The 24,102-nt window shown below is 45.5% G+C and overlaps 1 protein-coding gene across 3 annotated transcripts in view; it reads right to left on the reverse strand.

The window, feature by feature from the left end:
- The window catches only part of HNRNPM (heterogeneous nuclear ribonucleoprotein M), a 238,142-nt gene that overhangs the window by 107,400 nt on the left and 106,640 nt on the right, over positions 1-24,102 (reverse strand). For all 3 annotated transcript variants that reach the window (XM_033956537.1, XM_033956539.1, XM_033956536.1), the window contains exon 7: positions 11,699-11,852. In XM_033956537.1, coding sequence (XP_033812428.1) covers positions 11,699-11,852 — 154 coding nt within the window. The remainder of the gene's footprint in view (positions 1-11,698; positions 11,853-24,102) is intronic.

Here is a 24,102-nt window from a genome sequence, read left to right on the forward strand (position 1 = left end):
TTAGGAATACTTTCAAAAAATGGCAAACAGTAGAACATGCCTGGTCTTTTTTCAAAGACACGGTGAGCGAGGCACAAAATCTGCACATCCCCAGATTCAGAAAGGGGTGCAAAAAGGGTCGAACAAAAGACCCAGTATGGATGACTAAAATAGTGAAGGAAGCGATAGGCAATAAGAAAAATTCATTCAGGAAATGGAAAAAGGACAAAACTGAAGGGAACCAGAAGGAGCACAGGAAGTATCAAAAAGAATGTCACCGTGTGGTTCGAAAAGCCAAAAGAGAGTATGAAGAGAGGCTATCCAGGGAGGCACAAAATTTCAAACCGTTCTTCAGATATGTTAAAGGGAAACAGCCAGCTAGGGAGGAGATGGGACCGCTGGACAAAGGAGATAGGAAGGGAGCAGTGAAGGAGGAAAAAGAAGTCGCAGAAAGACTCAACATGTTCTTCTCGTCTGTATTTACAAACGAAGACACAACCAACATACCGGAACCTGAACAAATCTTCAATGGAAATCAAGCAGAAAAATTAACATCCATGGAAGTGAGCCTTGATGATGTACACAGGCAGATAGAAAAACTTAAAACTGACAAATCCCCGGGTCCGGTCGGAATCCATCCCAGGGTTCTGAAGGAATTAAAGGAGGAGATAGCGGAACTACTGCAGCAAATTTGCAACCTATCCTTGAAAACAGGCATGATCCCGGAGGATTGGAAGATAGCCAATGTCACGCCCATCTTTAAAAAGGGATCAAGAGGTGACCCGGGAAACTACAGACCAGTGAGTTTGACCTCGGTTCCGGGGAAACTGGCGGAAGCACTGATTAAAGAACACATCGATGAACATTTGGAAAGAAACGAACTTTTGGAAACAACCCAACATGGTTTCTGCAGGGGGAGATCGTGCCTAACGAACTTATTGCACTTCTTCGAAGGAATTAACAAACGGATGGACAGAGGAGACCCCATAGACATCATATACCTTGATTTCCAAAAAGCCTTTGACAAGGTGCCTCACTAACGTCTACTCCGGAAACTGAAGAACCATGGAGTGGACAGAGACGTACATAGATAGATCAGAAACTGGTTGGCAGGTAGGAAACAGGGGGTAGGGGTGAAGGGCCACTACTCAGACTGGATGAGGGTCACGAGTGGTGTTCCGCAGGGCTCAGTGCTCGGGCCGCTGCTATTTAATATATTCATAAATGATCTAGAAACAGGTACGAAGTGTGAGATAATAAAATTTGCGGACGATACAAAACTATTTAGTGGAGCTGGGACTAAAGAGGAATGCGAAGAATTGCAAAGGGACTTGAACAAATTGGGGGAATGGGCGGCAAGATGGCAGATGAAGTTCAACCTTGAGAAATGTAAAGTATTGCATGTTGGAAACAGAAACATCGTACAACTATACGATGGGAGGGATATTATTGAATGAGAGTAACCAAGAAAGGGACTTGGGGGTAATGGTGGACATGACAATGAAGCCGACGGCACAGTGCGCAACAGCCACTAAGAAAGCAAATAGAATGCTAGGCATAATCAAGAAGGGTATTACAACAAGGACAAAAGAAGTTATCCTGCCATTGTATCGGGCGATGGTGCGCCCGCATCTGGAATACTGCGTCCAATATTGGTCTCCGTACCTTAGAAAGGATATGGCGTTACTCGAGAGGGTTCAGAGGAGAGCGACACGCTTGATAAAAGGGATGGAAAACCTCTCATACGCTGAAAGATTGGAGAAACTGGGTCTCTTTTCCCTGGAGAACAGGAGACTTAGAGGGGATATGATAGAGACTTATAAGATCATGAAGGGCATAGAGAGAGTAGAGAAGGACAGATTCTTCAAACTTTCAAAAAATAAAAGAACAAGAGGACACTTGGAAAAGTTGAAAGGAGACAGATTTAAAACGAATGCTAGGAAGTTCTTCTTTACCCAACGAGTGGTGGACACCTGGAATGCACTTCCAGAGGGAGTAATAGGGCAGAGTACAGTACAGGGGTTTAAGAAAGGATTGGACAATTTCCTGCTGGAAAAGGGGATAGAGGGGTATAAATAGAGGATTACTGCACAGGTCCTGGACCTGTTGGGCCGCCACGTGAGCGGACTGCTGGGCATGATGGACCTCAGGTCTGACCCAGCAGAGGCATTGCTTATGTTCTTAACATTGATATCCCAAACCACTAGAGGTGGTTTGAGAGGAGGGTTGACACTGAAAAGTCCTTTCACAAATTTTGAAACCAACGGATGAGCAGAGAGGGGTTTCCCTTCAATAGGCTGATGGAAAGCAGCAATTGCATCGAGATGAACTCGAATGGATGTAGACTTGAGGCCAGAGGTAGGTAAGTGCAGGAGATAATCCAAAACGGAAGACAAGGAGGTATCTCGAGGCTCCTTGTCATGAGATGCACCACGTAGAAAATCTAGTCCATTTTTGGTGATAGCATTGTCTAGTGGCAGGCTTTCTAGAAGCCTCTAATGTGCGTCTCTTACAGGTTGAGAAAACTGAAGAGGATTTATGTTGAGAGGTACCAAGCTATCAGGTGCAGAGACTGCAGGTTGGGATGAAGTAAAGATCCTTGACTCTGTGTAAACAGAGACAGAAAAACTGGTAGAAGGTATGGCTTCCTGCTGCTGAGTTGAAGTAGAAAGGAGTACCAAGGTTATCTCGGCCACAGAGGAGCTATCAGAATCATGGTGGCATGATCGTTCTTCAACTTGACTAGAGTCTTGAGAATGAGAGGGAATGGAGGGAATGCATACAGGGGGAGATTCGTCCATTCCAGTAGAAAAGCATCTGCCTCGAGGCGATGAGGAGAATATATCCTGGAGCAGAACTTAGGCAGTTTGTGGTTGTGGGGAGATGCAAAGAGATCTGAGGAGCTCCCCACTGAGAAAAAATGTGATGATGAGGTGAAGAATTGAGTGTCCATTTGTGAGGTTGCAGAAGACGACTCAATTTGTCCGCCAGACAGTTTTTCTCCCCTTGAATGTAGACAGCTTTCAGGAAGGTGTTGTGAAGGATTGCCCAAACCCAAACCTTCAGAGCTTCTTGGCAAAGAGGGAGAGATCCCGTTCCTTCCTGCTTGTTGACATAGTACATGGCGACTTGGTTGTCCGTCCGAATGAGGACTACCTGGTCGTGAAGATTATGTTGAAAAGCTTTGAAAGCATTAAAGATCGCTCTGAGTTCCAACAGATTGATGTGACACTGACGATCCATGCTGGACCAGTGGCCTTGAGTACGGAGACCGTCGAGGTGAGCCCCCCAAGCATAGATTAATGAATCTGTCGTGAGGACCTTCTGATGAGGTGGCGTTTGAAACAGTAAACCTCTAGAGAGATTGGAAGAGAGCATCCACCAGCGGAGAGACTGTCTCAATGAAGGAGTGACTGTATTGTGTCGAGAGAGTGGTTCGCAAGCCTGCGTCCACTGAGATGCCAAGGTCCACTGAGGAATTCTGAAGTGAAGTCTGGCAAAAAGAGTCACATGAACTAGTAGTACCATCATGTGACTCGCTGAGAGTGAAGAGTGGGAAGACACTTTGTGACAGAGCTGAAGAAGAGCATCCAAATGTTGTTGAGGAAGGAATGCTCCGAGTTGGATAGTGTCCAGAACAGCCCCGATGAACTGTAGATTCTGAGGTCTGAAGTTGGGATTTGGGAAAGTTGATTTTGAATCCCAAGCTTTATATGAACCACGTAGTTCATTGGGTCGCAACAATAACCCCCTGAGATGTTGAATCTTTAATGAGCCAGTCGTCTAGGTAGGGAAACACCTGAATACCATGGTTCCTTAGAGCTGCTGCTACCACCACTAGGCACTTGCTGAACACTCTGGGAGATGATGCCAGGCCAAAGGGTAGCACTCTGTATTGAAAATGCAGATTCCCCACCCGAAATCTGAGGTACTGATGGGAGGCCGGATGAATGGGAATGTGAGTGTAAGCATCCTTGAAATCTAGAGAACATAACCAATCATTCTGATCTAGAAGGGGACAGAGGGATGTCAGGGACAGCATATAAAATTTTTTCTTTGACTACAAATTTGTTGAAAGCCCTGAAATCCAGAATGGGTCGCAGATCGTCTGTCTTCTTCAGAACTAGGAAGTAACGGGAGTAAAACCCCCTGCTCTGCTGTTCCAGAGGAACTTCCTCAATGGCACGGAGATGAAGCAGAGCTTGAACTTCCTGACGAAGAAGGATGGTCTGGGATGAATTGGAAGGATACTCTCTTGGAGGAAGCTCTGGTGGTCGGATGTAATGGTCTCCCATCGATGGTAAAAATGATGGAGAAGACATCCTATGGGGGGGGGAAGGGAGAACAGAGGCAGAACGATGGAGATTATGCTCTGTTTGAGACAGGCAAAAAGGCTGTGCAGCCGAAGGCTGAGGTTTCTGCTGCTGAAGTTGTTTCCTGGGGGGTGCTCGAGTGCAAGGAGCCGCCCTTGGAGGATAACATCTCTGGAAGAATGGAAGAGGTCGAGAAGGTTTTGCAGGAGCTGGCTTGGGCTTTGGTCTGACAATTGAAGGAAAAGATTTTTCATGCTTAGACAAGTTCTTGGTGGCAGCCTCTATGGATTCATCAAAGAGGTCATTGCCCTCACAAGGAATATTAGCCAGATGGTCCATCGCTACTGAGAAAGCAGTGACCCTGGAAGAAAGTCCGAAGGCATCATAAGGTGACTGGAGAAGATGTAACTGAGTTGCGCCAAGGTTGCAGTAAGTTGTTGAAACTCCAAATGCCTATGTTGATCTAGATTTTTTGTAAAATCTGGAAGGTGATCAATCAGGAACTTAAAATTAGTCGTGAAGATAAAATTATAGTTGAGGGCTCAGGAAGCCATCATGGAATTCTGGTAAAGGCGACGGCCAAATTTGTCCATGGTCTTACCCTCTCTTCCAGGAGGTACTGTGGCATAAACCCTGGAAGGATGGGTTCTTTTCAATGAGGATTCCACAAGGAGGGATTGGTGAAATAATTGTGAATTCTCAAAACCCTTGCAATGTAGAGTTCTATACCTCGATTCCAATTTGCCTAGAACAGCAGGAATCACATAAGGAGTCTCCAGATTTCGTATGAAAGTCTGAGACAGAAGCCTGTTAAGAGGAAGCTTGAGAGACTCTGCAGGAGGTCAAGGCATACTCATTTCCTCTAAATACTCCTTAGAGTACTTCGATCCAGCGTCCAATTGAATCCAGAGCATGGCCTCGAGGCGCCTCAAGTGGAAAACGAACACGAGGCCTCTCTGGAGTATTGGTATCCCAGGGAATAGACAGACTTTGATGAGGCATTGGAATCAGCTGAGTCCTCGGGTTCTGCAATCGATGTCCACGATCGAGGAGTTGGAGGCCTCGAAGAGCTGGAAGGCATGGATGAGGTAGGCTTCCCTCTGGAAGAGGACCTGCACCTCGATAAGGGCCTTGACTAACGACAAGATGCTGCCTGGAACAGGTCTCGTGTGAGGTCAAGACTTCGCCCTGTGCCTCGAAACGGGCAATGCCTTTGGAGAGGGTATAGGGCTGGAAGCTGTAGATTGAAACCCCATAGACTCAGTGGTTTGGATCGAAGAATCTCGAAGCACTCCCAAAGACTCGGCTCCTTGCATGGAGTGCGTCGATTCCAGACCAGACACTCGCAAAGACTCGGCTCCTTGCATGGAGTGCGTCGATTCCAGACCAGACACTCGCAAAGACTCGGCTCCTTGCATGGAGTGTGTCGATTCCAGACCAGACACTCGCAAAGACTCGGCTCCTTGCATGGAGTGTGTCGATTCCAGACCAGACACTCGCAAAGACTCGGCTCCTTGCATGGAGTGCGTCGATTCCAGACCAGACACTCGCAAAGACTCGGCTCCTTGCATGGAGTGCGTCGATTCCAGACCAGACACTCGCAAAGACTCGGCTCCTTGCATTGAGTGCGTCGATTCCAGACCAGACACTCGCAAAGACTCGGCTCCTTGCATTGAGTGCGTCGATTCCAGACCAGACACTCGCAAAGACTCGGCTCCTTGCATAGAGTGCGTCGATTCCAGACCAGACACTCGCAAAGACTCGGCTCCTTGCATAGAGTGCGTCGATTCCAGACCAGACACTCGCAAAGACTCGGCTCCTTGCATAGAGTGCGTCGATTCCAGACCAGACACTCGCAAAGACTCGGCTCCTTGCATAGAGTGCGTCGATTCCAGACCAGACACTCGCAAAGACTCGGCTCCTTGCATAGAGTGCGTCGATTCCAGACCAGACACTCGCAAAGATTCGGCTCCTTGCATGGAGTGCGTCGATTCCAGACCAGACACTCGCAAAGACTCGACTCCTTGCATGGAGTGTGTCGATTCCAGACCAGACACTCGCAAAGACTCGACTCCTTGCATGGAGTGTGTCGATTCCAGACCAGACACTCGCAAAGACTCGACTCCTTGCATGGAGTGTGTCGATTCCAGACCAGACACTCGTAAAGACTCGACTCCTTGCATGGAGTGTGTCGATTCCAGACCAGACACTCGCAAAGACTCGACTCCTTGCATAGAGTGTGTAGATTCAGCTCGAGGCACAGGCAAGGACTCGACCTCTTGTGAGCCTGCTGAGTGCCTAGGTTGGACTAAAGTAAGCAGATTCGAGGCAGGACAGTATTTACTCAGTAACTGAACAAATTCCCACTCTCGAATGGTCTGGATGGTAGCCTGCAATTGTGGATCATAAGAACATAAGCATTGCCCCTGCCGGGTCAGACCAGGGGTCCATCGTGCCCGGCAGTCCGCTCCCGCGGCGGCCCCCCCAGGTCCATGGCCTGTAAGTGCTTCTAACCTAAAACGTTCATACCCTATTCACCTAATGTCCTTTAAGTAACCCTCTATCTGTCCGAGTCTGAAACTGGACCACTTGCTGAGGCTAAAGGTGGCAGAGGAAGCATGCCTCGACTTGGAGGAATGAAGCTTGAGGATCACCGCCGGAACTGTCTGCTGAGGTATCTGACCTGAGGGAAGCTCAGGAGAAGACTTGGCAGATTTACTTGAGGTTGAGGAAGGTCTAATGAGTCTCAAGGTCGGAGTTGTGGAGGCAGGACACCTTGCAGCAGGCTTGACCAAGTCAGAGGTCGAGGGTATAGCAGGGGTTTCCATACTAAAAATCTTCTCCACTTGAACTCGACGATGTTTGAGGGCTAACACTGGCTACACTTCTTGAAGCCTATGACCAGTTGGGACTTAGAAGGAAAGATAGCCGACGCAAAGTCGAAGCCCGCAGGCTGAGGGAGTGCGGCAGGCCCAGCCAGTCAGCTGACGAAAATAAAACTTTTTTTTTTATACACAATAACTAAAAGAAAAACACAGCGACCCAGTAAGAGAAGGCACAAAGCAAACTAAGTTCAGTGCAGAGCATCAAAGACGGACTTCTCAGCTCCAAGGAAAACTGAGAACTGAGGAGACTCGCCCTGTGCTGGGCGGGAAGGCACTTGCGCATGGTGGTGCAGCAGACTCGAAACTTCTGAGTTTCTACAAGCAAGTCTGCTTGCGAGGCTGTTCGCATCTGGGCTCCGTGGATGACGTCACCCAGATGTGAGAATAGGCTGCTTGCTTGTCCTGGGATAATCGCTATAGTGGTGGCCATCTTGGATTTCTCCATTTTATTTTAAAAGCCTCCACCTGCCTCATTACCCAAACAGTACAGATGTACGGTACTTAAGTGGAGACACTTAGGTATCCACCACAAATCTGTCATGAATCTGATCTGAAGGAGGTCGTTCCATAAGCTGTATGGCATGTTGATTGGGGAGGGGGGGGGAGAGAGCTTTGGGCTTTGCCTCCCCTTCTGCTGGCTTAGGTGTTCAGAGCATTTTCTGGGCCAAAAATTCCAGCGGGAGCCAGAAAAAGCAGACTTGGTGTTTCCAGCAAAGTGCAACCATGTGTCAGTGGAAAAACACCAGAAGCCAGTGAAGGAGACGCTGCCAGGACCCTCTAGGCAACCTGGACAGTGGTTGGTTCCCGAATTCATACACATGTACGAAGCCTTTTCAGGTTTCAAATGCCAACCTAGCTCCGCAGGGGTCTTGGCGGAGGTAGTGCCAGGATTTTTAGCGAAAAGCACAGGATCCACCCCAAGGAACCATGCAGATTTCATTGGGAACCAAGCTCTGGTGGACTAGGAAGACGAAGGTTCAGAGTCCATGCCTTTAATTTTTCATTTAGTGTCCTCAGCTCTGGGAGATTAGCATCCCAGCTATGAGAGGCTGACCACAATCAGATGGCAGCCCTTGATTTCGGACAGGATCCAAGGGTGTAACGGTTATTCAAACTCTCCAAACTGTAAGGTATGATTGCAGAGGTACTCCAAGAACTATAGTTGGAGCTACCTCAAGCTTCCATAGCTCAGTGCTCACTCATTAACAGCACAAAAGAACAGAATGCAAGTTTTCCCTCACATCCAGATAGAGAATGACACGGTGATTATTACCCATGGCTAGCCGCGGGTAACCCGCCGAAAAGATGAAGAAAAAAACTGGTCACCACAGGCACAGGGTCAACGTCATTCACCACCCTGTGGAGCAGTAAAAGGCCTTGTCCACACAGTAAAGTATCTGCCTCATTGCTTCTCTTCCCACCCCTCCTAGTCAGCAGCCCTCCTTGCGATACTAGCTCCCTCCCACCGGCAGTGGCATAAACCCCCCCCCCCCCCCCAAAAAAAAAATCCACATCCGGGCATCTCTTTGCTTCTTCTGTACACCTCCCTCCCCCCTCACCTTCACGGGTGCTCTTTAGAATGTTCTCTTTCTGAGGTGTCCAAACGTGGTAACCTTTCTCACAAGCCCCAAAGCTTCTCTAACGCAAGCCACCCAGGCGGAAACAGGAAATGCATCAGAGGAGAAGCTTTGGGGCAGTCATGTGGGACTTGTGAGAACGGTTACCATGTCCGGACACCTCAGAAAGAGAACATTCTGAAGAACGCCCGCAAAGATGAGGGGAAGAGAAGGAGGTGGCGGCTAGGCGAGAGGAAGAGGGAGATGGCAGCTAGGCGAGGGGCAGAGAGGAGGGAGGAGGCGGCTAGGCGAGGGGAAGAGAGGGAGGAGGCGGCTAGGCGAGGGGAAGAGAAGGAGGTGGCTAGGCGAGGGGAAGGAATGGAGGTGGCTAGGCGAGGGGAAGGGAGAGAGGTGGAAGCTAGGCAAGTGGAAGAGAGGGAGGAGGCTAGGCGAGGGGAAGAGGAGGCGGCTAGGCGAGGGGAAGGGAGGGAGGTGGCGGCTAGGCGAGGGGAAGGGAGGGAGGTGGCGGCTAGGAGAGGGGAAGGGAGGGAGGTGGCAGCTAGGAGAGGGGGAGGGAGGGAGGTGGCGGCTAGGCAAGTGGAAGAGAGGGAAGAGGCGGCTAGGCAAGTGGAAGAGAGGGAGGAGGCGGCTAGGCAAGTGGAAGAGAGGGAGGAGGCTAGGCGAGGGGAAGAGGAGGTGGCTAGGCGAGGGGAAGGGAGGGAGGTGGCGGCTAGGCAAGGGGAAGAGAGGGTGGAGGCGGCTTGGCGAGGGGAAGGGAGGGAGGTGGCGGCTAGGCGAGGGGAAGGGAGGGAGGTGGCGGCTAGGCGAGGGGAAGGGAGGGAGGTGGCAGCTAGGCAAGGGAAGAGGCGGCTTGGCGAGGGGAAGAGAGGGTGGAGGCGGCTTGGCGAGGGGAAGAGAGGGTGGAGGCGGCTTGGCGAGAGGAAGAGGGCAGCTAGGCGAGGGGAAGAGAGGGAGGAGGCGGCTAGGCGAGGGGAAGAGGCGGCTTGGCGAGGGGAAGAGAAGGAGGAGGCTGCTTGGCGAGGGGAAGAGGGAGGAGGCGGCTAGGCGAGGGGAAGAGAGGGAGGAGGCGGCTAGGCAATTGGAAGAGAGGGAGGAGGCGGCTAGGCAAGTGGAAGAGAGGGAGGAGGCTAGGCAAGGGGAAGAGGAGGTGGCTAGGAGAGGGGAAGGGAGGGAGGTGGCGGCTAGGAGAGGGGAAGGGAGGGAGGTGGCGGCTAGGCGAGGGGAAGGGAGGGAGGTGGCGGCTAGGCGAAGGGAAGGAAGGGAGGTGACGGCTAGGGAAGGGAGGGAGGTGGCGGCTAGGTGAGGGGAAGGGAGGGAGGTGGCGGCTAGGCAAGGGAAGAGAGGGAGATGGCGGCAAGGCGAAGGGAAGAGAGGGAAATGGCAGCTAGGCGAGAGGAAGAGAGCGGCTAGGCGAGGGGAAGAGAGGGAGGAGGCGGCTAGGCGAGGGGAAGAGAGGGAGGAGGCGGCTAGGCGAGGGGAAGAGAGGGAGATATTGGAAGAGGTGAGCATAAGAGGTGGCAAGCTGTTGGTAGACAATGAAAGGGAATTTGAGGACTGGAAAGAAAGTAGACAAGAGGTAGAAAAATTGAGAAGGAATAGCAGAAAAGGGAAAGGGAGAAGAGAGAGATACTAGAGAATTGGGGGAGAAGATAGATAATCTGAAGGGAATAGAGAGGTGCTAAAAACCTTGAGAGAGGCACCATGTAGAAAATCTAGTCCATTTTTGATGGTAGCAGTGTCTAGTAGCAGGCTTTCTAGAAGCCTCTAAAATGTCTCTTATAGGTTGAGAAAACTGAAGAGGAGTTATGTTGAGAGATACCAAGCTGCAGGTGTAGAGACTGCAGGTTGGGATGAAGTAGAGATCCTTGACTCTGTGTAAGCAGAGATGGAAAAACTGGTAGAACTCTGCTGCTGAGTTGAAGTAGAATGGAGTACCAAGGTTGTCTCGGCCTCAATACAGAGTGTCTTATTTGGTGAAGAGCGAAGGACTGATGCTTTGAAAAAGTGCAACCACTTTTTTTATGAGTGTCAATGCTGTGATGTTGAGGATTGATGTTAATGTCTAATGAAAGATCGATGAGAGGTAGACCGACACCTCAATGGAGATCTGGAATCGGTACCCTGTGACATCAAGGCTATGCTTAGAAAACTAAGAACTGACCACGAGCAGACATCAGGCAGAGAGGTACTCGCTCATGAGCAGTGCAGGCAGTCATGAAGTTTCTTAAAACTTAAAAGTGATAGTTCACTTAACACATTCATACTGGGCTCTATGGATGACATCACCCACATGTGAGAATATGCTGCCTGTTTGTCTTAGACTATATATAAAATCCTCATTTCACTAAAGCATCCCAGATAAAGACTACTGACGAACATCTGTGGCTGCACTGTTTGGCTTATCTTAACTAAACTACACAGACTAGACCACATCTATGATCTGCTTAATATGAGGATTACTGGCTGGTTGTGAACTGCACAGGACAGTTATAGGTTCAGGTTCAATTTATTCTTGATACACCATGAATCATAATAAAAATGGCTAGACGATTTAAATGACAAAAGAGATTCTCAGCTTCCATCTGGTGGTAGGAAAGCATTAAACCTTAGCATCTGGACCAGTCTAAAGGACTTTGATTTCTATCCCGTTTTCCCCAAACAGCTCAGAACGGGTTACAGGTTAAACATACATAATAAAGGAACTAGTAACAAAATTAGCATGTATAAAATCCTTGTTTCATTAAAGCATTCCAGACAAAGACAATTGACTTGAACATCTGTGGCTGCAATGTGCTGAAAGTTCTTGATAGCAGGTTCATAAAATGTGAACAGTATTTATGGCACATCTAATTAGCATGTAAATTGAATTTTAAGCAAATTCTAAAATCAAATGTTATCTTAGAGACTAATTATATAAAAATGTTACACAAAGCTAGAAGGATACAGATAGCTTGCACAGCTTCAATGGCTTGTTCATAGGTAACTGTGCCAATTCCACGACTTTTCCCTTCTTTGTCTTCTAGTATATCCGCTCGCACCACCGCACCAGCCATGTTGAATACTTCCTTCAACTTCTTCCAAGTAACCTTATAGTCAAGCTAAAAGGAAAGTATTCCAGGTATCAAAAATGTCATATCATTTAATTCAGTTTAAATACAACCCAAAATTAAAACTACTTTCTATTTCATTTAGTTTATTGGGTTTTTTTTTGTTTTAGGTTTGGGAGCAGGGACACTAAGAGGGCAAGGGTTACAGAAATATAAGTGGAAAGATTAGGTTCTTACCTTGATAATATCTTTTCTAGCACAAGGGAATGGTATGCTGAACCATAGGGCTGTCCATGCCTACTCACAAGCATTCTGTAGAAGATGTAAATCACAGCTTTTCAGCTCCTCCTCCCCGGTATCAGCTGCCCTTTTCAATTCGTACCAAAGCTGGCAATAGCCCCTACAGAAGAAACAGGAGAAGGGATACAAGGAATTCCCCAAAACATAAATGTCTGATTTGCTCTGAAGAATTCAATGCTCTGAAGCATTGAATGAACAGTAATGTGAAAGCATTAACAAGCCTCTAAGAGAAACAATGAATGTTAGATAAATACAAATAAGACAAGAACATAACCTGAACATTTACACACAGACTTCATAATCCAGAGTCAGACAGGAAAAAAAACTTAGCTGTGTAGCTAACCACTAAACTGAGTCAGAAAGCAGGCGCATCAGATAATTGTTCGGCTATTGGAAAAGATATTATCAAGGTAAGAACCTAATCTTTTTTTTTCCCAGTGCAATAGGGATGGTATCCTGAACCATAGGGACGTACCTAAGCAATCTCAAAGGTCTACAGTGGGAGAGATGAGCCTGCACATAGCACCAAAGACTCAAAGCAGCATCTTCCTGTACTGCTATGTCCACCCTGTAGAGCTTGGGGAAAGTATGAAGGGAAGACCAGGTCGCTGACCTACAAATCTCCTGAGGAATAATCGCCCTGGCTTCCAACCAAGGAGGCTGCTACTTTAACGCGCCTTCAATGAGATAGGTGGCTGTTTGCCGCAACTGATGTATGTAGAGGAGATGGTAGATTTGGAAGAGGGTCTGCCTCGTCTCACCTGACTGGTTAACAGGAAAAGATGATCCCAAACACGAAATTCATTGGTCACCTCCAGGTAATGCAATAGTACTTAACATTCAAAAACTATAAGGCCTTGTCTTTTTTCTTGGACCCTGTGAGGTGAAATGATGGCAGTTTAACTTCTTGGTTGGTATGAAATGCCAAACTGACCTTTGGCAGAAAGGAGAGAACCGTCCACAAAGTCACTCCCACTTCCGTGATCCAGACAAATGGCTCTCTGCACGGCAGGGACGGCAATTCTGAGACTCTCCTGGCAAAAGTAATTGCCACCAAGAAGACTGCTTCAACCATCAGATCCATGAGGGAAGCTTCCTGTAAGAGCTCAAGCAGGGTTTCACCCTGTAAGATGTTAAGGTTCCAGGATGGAAACGGTTCTCGAATCAGAGGAGTGTCAGGACACCTTTTAGGAACCTGACTATATTCAGGTGGGCCGCTAGAGAAGCGCTCTTCTCTCAGCCTCAGAAACAGGAGATTTCTGCTATTGGAATTCTAAAAGATGCTACTGCTATTCCCTTGTCAAGGCCTTCCTACAGAATGCCAGTACAGATGAGATGGGGGAATTGCCCGGCTCTAACTTTTCTTTGCAGCACTGAAATGTCTCCCATGCCTTAGCATACACTGAAATAGTCATCAGCTTTTTTGGCTCGAAGAAGAGTAGCAATGATTACTTCTGAGTATCCTTTTTGGACTAGAGCTGTGTGCTCAAGAGACATGCCATAAAGCCAAAGTGTTTTGGATCTTCTAGGGCAGTAGTTCCCAACCCTATCCTGGAGGACCACCAGGCCAGTCAGGTTTTCAGGATAGCCCTAATGAATATGCATGAGAGAGATCAGCATATAATGGAGGTGCCAGGCATGCAAATCTGCTCCATGCATATTCATTAGGGCTATCCTGAAAACCCAACTGACCCGGTGGTCCTCCAGGACAGGGTTGTGAAACACTACTCTAGGGCACCTACGAGGGCAAGTCTAGATGCACTATAAAACGAGTGAAGTCTCAGACTAACGATATCTGCATACCATGATCGCTTGGGCCAATCTGATGCTACAAGAACTATTGTTCCTGTATGATGAGCTATCCAGAGGGTCACCCAGCCTACCACAGGTCAAGGGGGAAATATGTACAGTAACCCGGTCTCTGGCCGTGGTTGAACTACTTCTGGACTTGTATTTGGCACTGAAGAACAAATCCGCCTTCTTGTTCTTTGTAGTTGCCATGAGGTCAAATGTTGAACGACCCCTTTTTCTCACAATGGCCTGGAATGCTTTCAGAAACAATGTCCACTCTCCTGGGTCTAATGACCGTCTGCTGAGATAATCCACTTAAATACCGGCCACTCCAGTCACATGCACCTCAGATCGCCTGCAGGTGTATTTCTGTCCAACAGAACAATGCCTTAACCTGTTGGTGTGGTGTGCTCCTGGTACCTCTCTGCCTGTTTACATAAGCCACTGCTGTGGCATTGTCAGAGAAGACCGACTGCTTCACCCGCCCTCAAAGACTGCAGTCGGACCAGCACCATCCAAACTTTTTAGAGTTCCAGTCTGCTGATAGACCACTTTCTGCTGAGACTGAGTCCATTAGCCTTGTACTGAATGACCACTGCAATAAGCCCCCAAGCCAAACAAGCTGGCACCCATTAAGATGACCCATGAATTGATCCGAAGCAGGATCCCTTTTGTCAGAGACTGGGCGCAGCCAATAATTCATGTTGCATCTGGTGACCAATGAGATAGCAATACGTCCTGGAGGGGGCGCATGTGGGCCTTTGCCCAGGGCACCACTAACCCAAGGACTTGTAATGAAAGGTAATGCCATGTAGTAGACTTTGGCTTGGTCAACAGATCTGCAATCTGACCACAAAGCTTCTGTTTGCGTACTTCTGGAAGAATGACTTAGCCTTCTGCCATGTGGAATAAGATTCCACGATATTCCAGGGATTGTGTCAAAACCAGGCAACTGAAGCAAGAGACTGAACAGAGTGGCTGTGGAAAGGAAAAAAAACCCAGACGACCCCTGGAACTGAAGCACAACCCCCTGTAAATAAGTCTTGCACATGGCTAACATAAAATCAGGGTTCAAACAACAATCTAGAAATCGTAGCATGAGCAGAAGACAAATTTAAGATCTGTTCCTGTCTCTCTACGACAGAAGCAAGGTCGCCTGAGGCAATGGGCAAAAGATGCGTTTCCCGCCAAAACTGAAGGAAGCGCTGTCACTAAATCAGCACCTGAAATCAAACCCGGCACCAAAGCAAAACTCCATTGCTACAAAAATACCACCAGCAGCCACAGCAACAAGGGAATCCCCTGCCTCCCTAGTGGTCTGCAAGCCCAAATCTGCCAGACCTCCTGCAGCCGAGGAAACCCCGGTGTGGGCAGCAGGTGAGAGTCGGGTGTTACCAGTGCCTCCTGCCGACAAGCAGTGCACGCACGAAGAGCAGACAGATATGCCAGGTCCCCCTCAAGGTGGCTGGAACAATTTTGTGCACCCACCAGCTGCATCCACCACTGGGCACCCACATAAATCACACTTGTGCTACTTTATTTTTTTGAAGCGCACATACTGAATGTGCCAAAAACCCATATACAACAATGCCATACAAAAAAAAAAAAAACAGCAGCCTCAGGACCACTTTATGCTCCATTTCTTGTCTTTTTTTTTTTAACTTTGTCACAGCTCACCAACTGTATGAAGTTAGAGCAGTCTAGACCAGTATTCTTCAACCTTTTTACACCCGTGGACCAGCAGAAATAAAAGAATTATTTTGTGGACCGGCAAACTACTAGGACTAAAATTTAAAAACCCCGTTTACGCCCCATCTCCGTGAGCTCAGTCCCCACAAACCATCTGATCCCATCTGCATAAGCCGCAATTATGATTTTATATTGAACGTATTTTATTAAAGTATAAAAAGAAACAATATTCTGAACAATTGTGATTTTATAAATACAAATATACAGAGCACGGACCAACAAAACCCCTGTCTCCCCTCCCTTTCACATATATCCCCTCTACTATCAAGAAAACTGAACAAGCCAAGTTATTATAGAATGCTACATAGAAATATCATGCTAACAGAATACTGCAGTCCCCAGTTATGTCTCTAGCAGGATATATAATTCAAATCTGATATATTCTAATGACAAAATAGAAATAAAATTATTTTTTCTACCTTTTGTTGTCTCTGGTTTCTGCTTTCATCTTCTTTTCACTATTTTCCTTCCAGCATCTGCCCGTTCCATCCAATGTCTGCCCCCTCCCCCTTCCATATGTATCTGACTTCTTTCTATGCCCCTCTTCCTTGTCCATCCTCCTCTCTCCTTTTTACATCATTCATTCCAGCTTCACTGCCTTCTTCATTTTTATCTCTCTTACACCAGATCTAGTATCTTTATCCCTCTCTTATTTCTCTGCTGACCCCCTTTCCAGCATCAGTCTCTCTACTTTCTCATTTCTCTCTCTCCCCTTTCTCTCATCTGATCTCTCCATTCCACCCTGACCCCCTTCCCTCCTGTAATCTCCCTGCCAGCTGTTTCCTTCATTTTTTCTTTCTCCCTACCCTCCCTTTTTTTCCTTATCCCTTCCCTCCTCCCTCTATCCAACATTAACTCTCTTCCCATCCCTTTCCCTCCTCCCTCCCAGCAGCATCTCTCCTTCTTCTCCCTTCCCTCCTCCCTCTATCCAACATTAACTCTCTTCCCATCCCTTTCCCTCCTCCCCTCCCAGCAGCATCTCTCCTTCTTCTCCCTTCCCTCCTCCCTCTATCCAACAGTAACTCTCTTCCCATCCCTTTCCCTCCTCCCCTTCCAGCAGCATCTCTCCTTCTTCTCCCTTCCCTCCTCCCTCTATCCAACATTAACTATCTTCCCATCCCTTTCCCTCCTCCCTTCCCAGCATCTCTCCTTCTTCTCCCTTCCCTCCTCCCTCTATCCAACAGTAACTCTTTTCCCATCCCTTTCCCTCCTCCCCTCCCAGCAACATCTCTCATTCTTCTCTCTTCCCTCCTCCCTCTATCCAACATTAACTCTCTTCCCATCCCTTTCCCTCCTCCCCTCCCAGCAGGAGAGATCCTTCTAACTCCCTTCAAGTCCAGTAACAGCTCTCCCTTTTCCAGACCTTTCCCAGCCTCCTAAAGTGGCTTCCGGGTTATTCCATGTCAAGTGATCAAGGGCTCCCTGCATGACCATCACGGATTTTGATAAAACTTTATGCACAAAGTCCCACATGTATCAAACGAACTTTGGTAAAGTTTTAGTTTCGCCTGTGGAATATTCATGGAGATATAGCCATTTGTTTGACCCCATACTGCAATGACATACAGTACGACAGTGACATTCTGACAACTTTGAGACATAATATCTCACGAGCTATGTTTCCAAAAAAACTGAAACTTAGCTACCCTGCACAACTTTTGGAGCTCTATTCAGTGCTACCAATAATAATTTTTGTCGAGCACTGAGTGAATGGCTGAATTACAGTAAACTTGGCTGAAAAAATTAGTGCTCCAAAAAAAGTCAAAGTTTGACATTACTTAGCTCCCACAATAATTGAGTAATAAATGCGAAATTTGGCGCATGTCTCAGTACAACGTTGTTTTCAAAAGTACAATTTCAACCTCCAAGCTCTTTCCATTAGTTTACAAATTAAGTGTAAAGTTGCTAATTTGTGTAAAAAGGCCAAAAATAGGGTATTTTCAGCCTGCTTTTACAGAAAAATACCTTTCAGAAACTCTTTCAAATCAGTCTCATTAGAAAGAGCATATTTCAAACCCCCTAGAAAAGTGGGCTTCATTTTTCAACGCAGGTTAACAATGCCCGAAAAAGGGGGACAAAGTTGGGAGATGTCACCATGGCAACGGCCTACGTTACAACTTACAATTATGTCACTTTTCACACTGTTTTTCCCTGTTTATTTTTACTCAAGCTTTGGGTACAATTATAGTGTTCTTAATTAATGATTATTCCTAACTAGAAATTGAGGTGATAATTTTGTTGCATGCAGATCACAAATTACAACTTGTTTTCTTTTTCAGAGCCACATTATTATTAATTCAGTTTAAAATGGATGCCAACGAATCGACTAATAATAATCCTTTTCTGCCAGACTGTGCCACTGGCCAAAAATTGTTGTCAAAGTGTCATGACGGCACATTTTATTCTAAAAAATGGGGGCTCATTTTTTTACATAATTTGTCAACCGATGAAAAATTGCTTATCACTCGGCGCTCTGAAGTTGAACTGATGGATAAAGACCAAATCTGCCTCCACCACAAAGCAAAGTATCTCGACAAATACGAATTAAAGCAAACATCGTGTTGCAATCCATTTGAAAAGAAAAATCACATTGTTCAAAGTGGATTGTTAAAAGTCGATCTTGCCATGTCTAATGATTTTAGAAAAGTGGCAAAAATAAATATCAAGCCAGGTCAGAAACTTTGCAGTAGGTGCAAAGCCCAATACGTTTCAATGAGTGAAGCTACTGCAGCATCTTCATCTTCAGACGATTTTGATATCAGCATCTCCGATGCAGTTGATCAAAGCTTGACTGCTTTAGGAACCTCTCCATTGAAAATTCAAAGGTTAGCTAGTAGAGATAAAGCCGGCTATGTGATACGAAAAATTGAACGTGTGAAGAATGTGATAGCCAAGAAGATTACATCTGCTGCTGGAGTTTCAGCTGAAGAAGTTGGGCCGTCTCGTCAGTCTGTAGAATGCAATTTATGTGAAGATTATACTGACCTCATTGAAGAAATGAAAACGAAAATTGCAATATCCAACAGGTCAATGAAAGTTCAATTATTTGGGGACGATGGCCCCAAAAAGTTGGTCAATAAAGGAAACAGCAATGAAGTTTGGCGTTTCAGAGCGCATGGTCAGAACAGCCCAAAAAGTAAAGAAAGAGAAAGGCATTTGTTCTATACCTGATGCAAAAATTGGCAAGTCCCTTCCAAAAGAAATTGCAAATAGAGTTCAAGATTTTTATGAAGACGATGAATTCAGCAGAATATGTCCTGGCAAAAAAGATTGCATTTCAGTCCGCCTCAATGGTTTAAAAGTACAAAAGCAAAAGCGGCTGCTGTTGTGTAATTTAAAAGAGCTGTACATGGCGTACTGTAACAAATACAGAACTGAAATTGTTTTTCCAAATTATGTGAGCTCAGGCCAAAGTGGTGTGTAACCGTTGGTGCATCAGGTGCACACTCCGTGTGTGTCTGCACGATACATCAAAATGTAAAGCTCATGCTACAAGGCGCCAATGTCAAAGAGAACTACAAAGTTCTTATGGAAAAAACTGTGTGCGACCTAAATGTCAAGGACTGTATGCTACAACGATGTCAAAACTGCCCTGGTGAAGAAGCACTAACAGCATACCTGGAAGAAATATTCAAGGATTTAGATCCAGAAGAATCAATAGAATTTAAGCAATGGGTTCACGCTGACCGTGAAACATTAGAAACAAGCGTACTAACCATGGACAACTTTATTGAAAGACTTGCAAGCAAGATTTGGAAGTTGACAAGCCACCATTTCATTTCAAAACATCAAAGTGAATATTTGAAGATGTTGAAGACAGGCTTAAAAGAAACGGAAATGATCGTTTTGATGGATTTCGCTGAAAATTACTCATTTGTTGTACAGGATGCCGCCCAAGGCTTTCACTGGGAAAATTCACAAGCTACGGTACATCCTTTTGTTGCATATTACCTCAATGAAGTGGGCACATTGCAAGTTGTAAACTGTTGCATTATTTCTGATCATATGCAACATGATACGATATCTGTACACGTGTTTATTCAAAAGTTGATCGAATTTTTGGTAACTCAAACAAACATTACCAAAATATACTACTTCAGTGACGGCTCAGCTGCACAATATAAAAACTACAAGAACTTTGTGAATTTGTGCAATCACAGAAATGATTTCAACATTGAGGCTGAATGGAATTTTTTTGGAACTAACCACGGAAAATCACCCTGCGATGGAGTTGGTGGAACAACTAAACGACTGGCTGCCCGGGCTAACCTCCAAAGACCATCAACGGATCAAATATTGACGCCAAAGGATCTATTTAACTTTTGTGACCAAAATATACACGGAGTTAACTACATTTATGTTCCAAAAGAAGAAATTGAAGAAAGCAAATAGTTTCAAGAAGAAAGATGGCATAAAAGCAGCACAGTAGCCGGTACCAGAGAGCACCACCAATTTGTACCTTTCAATATTTCCTTTATCTTTGGGTAAAGAAAAAAGTCACTGTGGTCTATATCAGGTGAGTAGGGAGGGTTTTCTAGCTAAAAGTTCCCTCATAGGCAGTGCCATGTGAACTGATACATTGCTATGATGCAAGAGCCATGAGTTGTTGGCAAAAAGATAAGACTTTTTATCTTTCACGCAGCCTTTTCAGCACTTCCAAATAGTAAACTTGGTTAATTGTTTGTCCAGTTGGTACAAATTAATAATTAACAATCCCTCCAATTTCAAAAAAGGTTAGCAACATCTTGATTTGGACTGGCGTAACTTTTTTGGTCAGTGAAATGTCTGGCTTCCATTGTGCACGCTTTGTTTCAGGGTCGTATTGGTACACCCATGTTTCATCACCCGTGATAACACGGCCCAAAACATCTTGTCTCTCCAAAAGGTCTCAATAAACTGATTTGCTTTTGTTAAGCGGTGAGCTCCTTCAGAACCATTTTTGCGCACACCTTTCTCATTCCAAGATTTTCAGTTAAGATTTCCTGTTTCTCTATCGATGTTTACTTGGTCTGCTAAGCTTCTCGGTCAGCTGATGATTTTGTTGCACACTTCAAGGAACTTTTGCAATGTTTTTCATCAATTATGCTCGTTACTAGCCGCTCTGATCTTTCATCATCAGTGACCCTTTCTCTCCCCTCAGAAAAATATTTAACCCATTTGTACACTGCTGTTTTCTTCATGGTAATATTCCCATAAACTTGGACTAACATGTCCCTGATTTCACTTTCACTCTTGCCAAGTTTAACAAGAAACATTTTTAATGTAAATCTTTTTTATTAAACAGTGACAACAGCAGATACAACTATAGCAGAAAACAAGGTTTATAATAACAACCAGCTACCGCGGAGGACTGGACTCTTATGTCCTCCACGAGCATAAACAACACCCTGATACTGATATACCAAGGTTATGAAACCTTACCAAATTGTTTGCACAATGCTACTAACGTAAGCACATGGAGGCAAATTTGCGAACTTAAGTTGTCAGACTTTGTAAAGTTCCCAAAAAGAGCATTCGGAATTTCTTTGACTTAAGCATTTGTTGAGAGCTCAGTGGTAGAGTACTGGACGTAAACCTCCCATCTTCTTTGCTATGAGTAAGTATTTGGAATAGAACTCCTGATCCTTCTGCTGAGGGGGGTACTGGTTCGATGGCATTGAGTTGCAGAAGGTTCAAGAGTTCTTGAAGAGAATTCTGCTGGGAGTTGAAAGAGGACTCTCTCGGTGATCTGTTTGGAGAAGGTTCTCAGAGGTGAAGAGCGTACCCTGTTTCACCACCTGTAGAACCCACGTGTCTGTAGTGACCAAAGACCAATGTTGATGGTAATGGGCGAGAAAACCTCCAATGGAAAGAGAAGGGGTAGCATTGGCTGAACAGCCTCAAGGCTCTCTAGCTGTTAGAAAAAAGACTGAGTTGACTTTTGGTGAGCAGAAATCAACTCACTTTTGGGCAGGAGCCTAAGAGAACATTGGTGGTAGAGTGTAGCGCCATTTAAAGAACAATGAAATACTTATTTAATACAGTCCACAATCTGTAAGAAGGAGCAAAATTAAGGAAAACCCCTCGGGAAAAGGGGATTCATATACAATGAAATTTTAAAAAAATAAAGAAATGGAGCAGCTATTTGGTGTTAACCTGCCCTTTTAAATTAATCACCGCACTAAATAACATGTTTCATTCTGGCTGAGTTGAAACTCCTTTACCCTCAAGAAAGAAGCCTTGGGCAGGTTCAAAAAATATATTTACTCCCTTGATAGGAAACAAAACATTTACAAGGAAATCTCAATTGAAACATAGCCCCCCAAGGTAATTACTATTGGACGAAGTAATAAAAATTCTTTCCTCCTGGATTGTGTCCATTTGGAGACGTCTGGAAATATATATACCCTTTCACCTAAATAGGTGACTTGTTTTAAATTAAAGTATAACTTCAACAGCATTTCTTTGTCCTGTAGAAATACAAGAGAGACCAACAATGTCACCTGTCCCTGAATTTCAATATCAGAGGATTGCAATATAGCAGAAACATCCAACTGTGTATTTTCAACTACTACAGCTTTTCCCTTTTGCATTTGTTTTAAATAGTAAATTCTCTGTAGTGGGGGAAGGCTTGTTTCCGGAACCTTTAAGACTGTTAACATAAAGTTCTTAAAGAGTTTTTGTAGAGACAAACTTCGCAATCGAAAAATTAAGAATCCTTAAATTCAAAATTTTTTGTTGATTTTCTAAGTTTTCAATCTTCCTCAAGAGCATCATTTTATCAGTCATTTGTTTAGTAACCAAATTCGAGGTCTCAGTTGTTAACTTCTCTAAATTATTCAAATCCACCTGGTGCTGTTGAACAGAAGTCTCTAAAAGACTTATCCTAGAGATTGAATTTAAGGTAATAGAAACAAAGTTTGTGCATGCCGAGTGCAAGTTCTCAATCGCAGTCCAGAGAGAATCCAATGTTACCGCCTGTGGTCTCACCAGCGGCTTGAGGGGGGAGATAACTGCCAGATTTTCTTTGGCTTCTTTCCCGGAGAATGGTCTCCGTACTCCAACAGCTTCACCACAGCTTGCTCCCACTGGCTCCACACTCCCAGCACACAACGGCTCCAACCCAGGAGTCGGCGTTATAAGAAATAGACGAGTGCCAAGGATTGTAGTAGCATCTCGTACAGTGATGCTTGGATGACACAGCTAGAGGCACTAAAGTTGGTGATCGTCGCTAAACCTGTTTTTACAGCTTTAGTGACGATCGCTTTTATCGACCCGATGCACAAAACGGCCTACTATGTGTTTTTCCCATCAATCGCCCAATTTCTGATCCAGCCATACAAATTAGCTAAAACCCTATGCAAAGTAGCCAAGCTATTCCAAAACAATAATATAATAAAATAATGAGGTTTTAGCAATCAGAAAAATCGACAGGTCTGCCTAGCTTTTTTTTCCATGGCACTGTCCTATTAAAAAAAAAGAAAAAAAGTCCCCCCACCACTGATGGCCCTCCCCGATGACCTCCAATAAACATGGCACGAGAGAAAATTGGCAGGAGGAAACCACTCCCTCCTGCCACAAACACCCCACCCCCACCAGCCCCTCTCCCAAACAATGGCAGAAGAGATGCCCCCTCCCAACCTCCCCATACCTTTTTAAAAAGTTGGAAGCAGGAAGCCTGCTCTGAAGCTTCTGCTTCAGGCCGAGTCCTAAATGACTTGCCTTCTCCTCCCCGGTGGCATCATGTGATGCACAGGGAGGGGCCAAAGGATTGATTGGTTCAGTCACCTAAGGACCTAAGGAATATTCGCCAGGCAGTCTTGTACGTTGGAGTCTAGATTGGATCTCATAACCATGCTTGCCTGCACATAGCAATAGGTAAAACTGATGCTTGGGAGGTTACATCGAAGGCATCAGAGACTGACCGGGCCATGAATTTGAGTCTCCAGAAAATCACAGGTAGTTTGTTGAGAATCAGGAAGCTGAGCATCAGGAGCAAAATTAGAGGTGTTGAACAAGCTGCTTTAAATAAAAGGTCATATAGAAATTGTAACTGAGGATATGGCTTGTAAGCATGGAATTTTGGAAGAACCAATGACCAAATTTAACCAGAGTGTGACCCTCCTTGCCAGAAGTACTGGCATAGGTTCTGAAGCTAGATGACATTTTTAATACAGATTCTAGAGAAGACATTGATATATTGTAATTGAGGTTTGTCAAAACCAAGACAGGATTGAACTCAATATAGGGAGTCTAATTTACATGGTGCTACAGGCACAAGACTCCAAAATCTTAAATATGAAATCTTTCATGAAATTATGAAATGGGAGTTTGAGAAGATCCTCAGGAACTTGGTCGAAATCCAGGGCATCAAAAAGCTCAGCCTGTGGTTCAGATTCAGCCTCTGTTTTAACTGATAGAGCATAACTCAGTTGTCGAATGTATTTAGTAAAGGAAAGACTTTCCAGAGGCAATCTATGTC

The sequence above is a fragment of the Geotrypetes seraphini genome, chromosome 8, assembly GCF_902459505.1.
Source record: "Geotrypetes seraphini chromosome 8, aGeoSer1.1, whole genome shotgun sequence".
Taxonomy (NCBI): domain Eukaryota; kingdom Metazoa; phylum Chordata; class Amphibia; order Gymnophiona; family Dermophiidae; genus Geotrypetes; species Geotrypetes seraphini.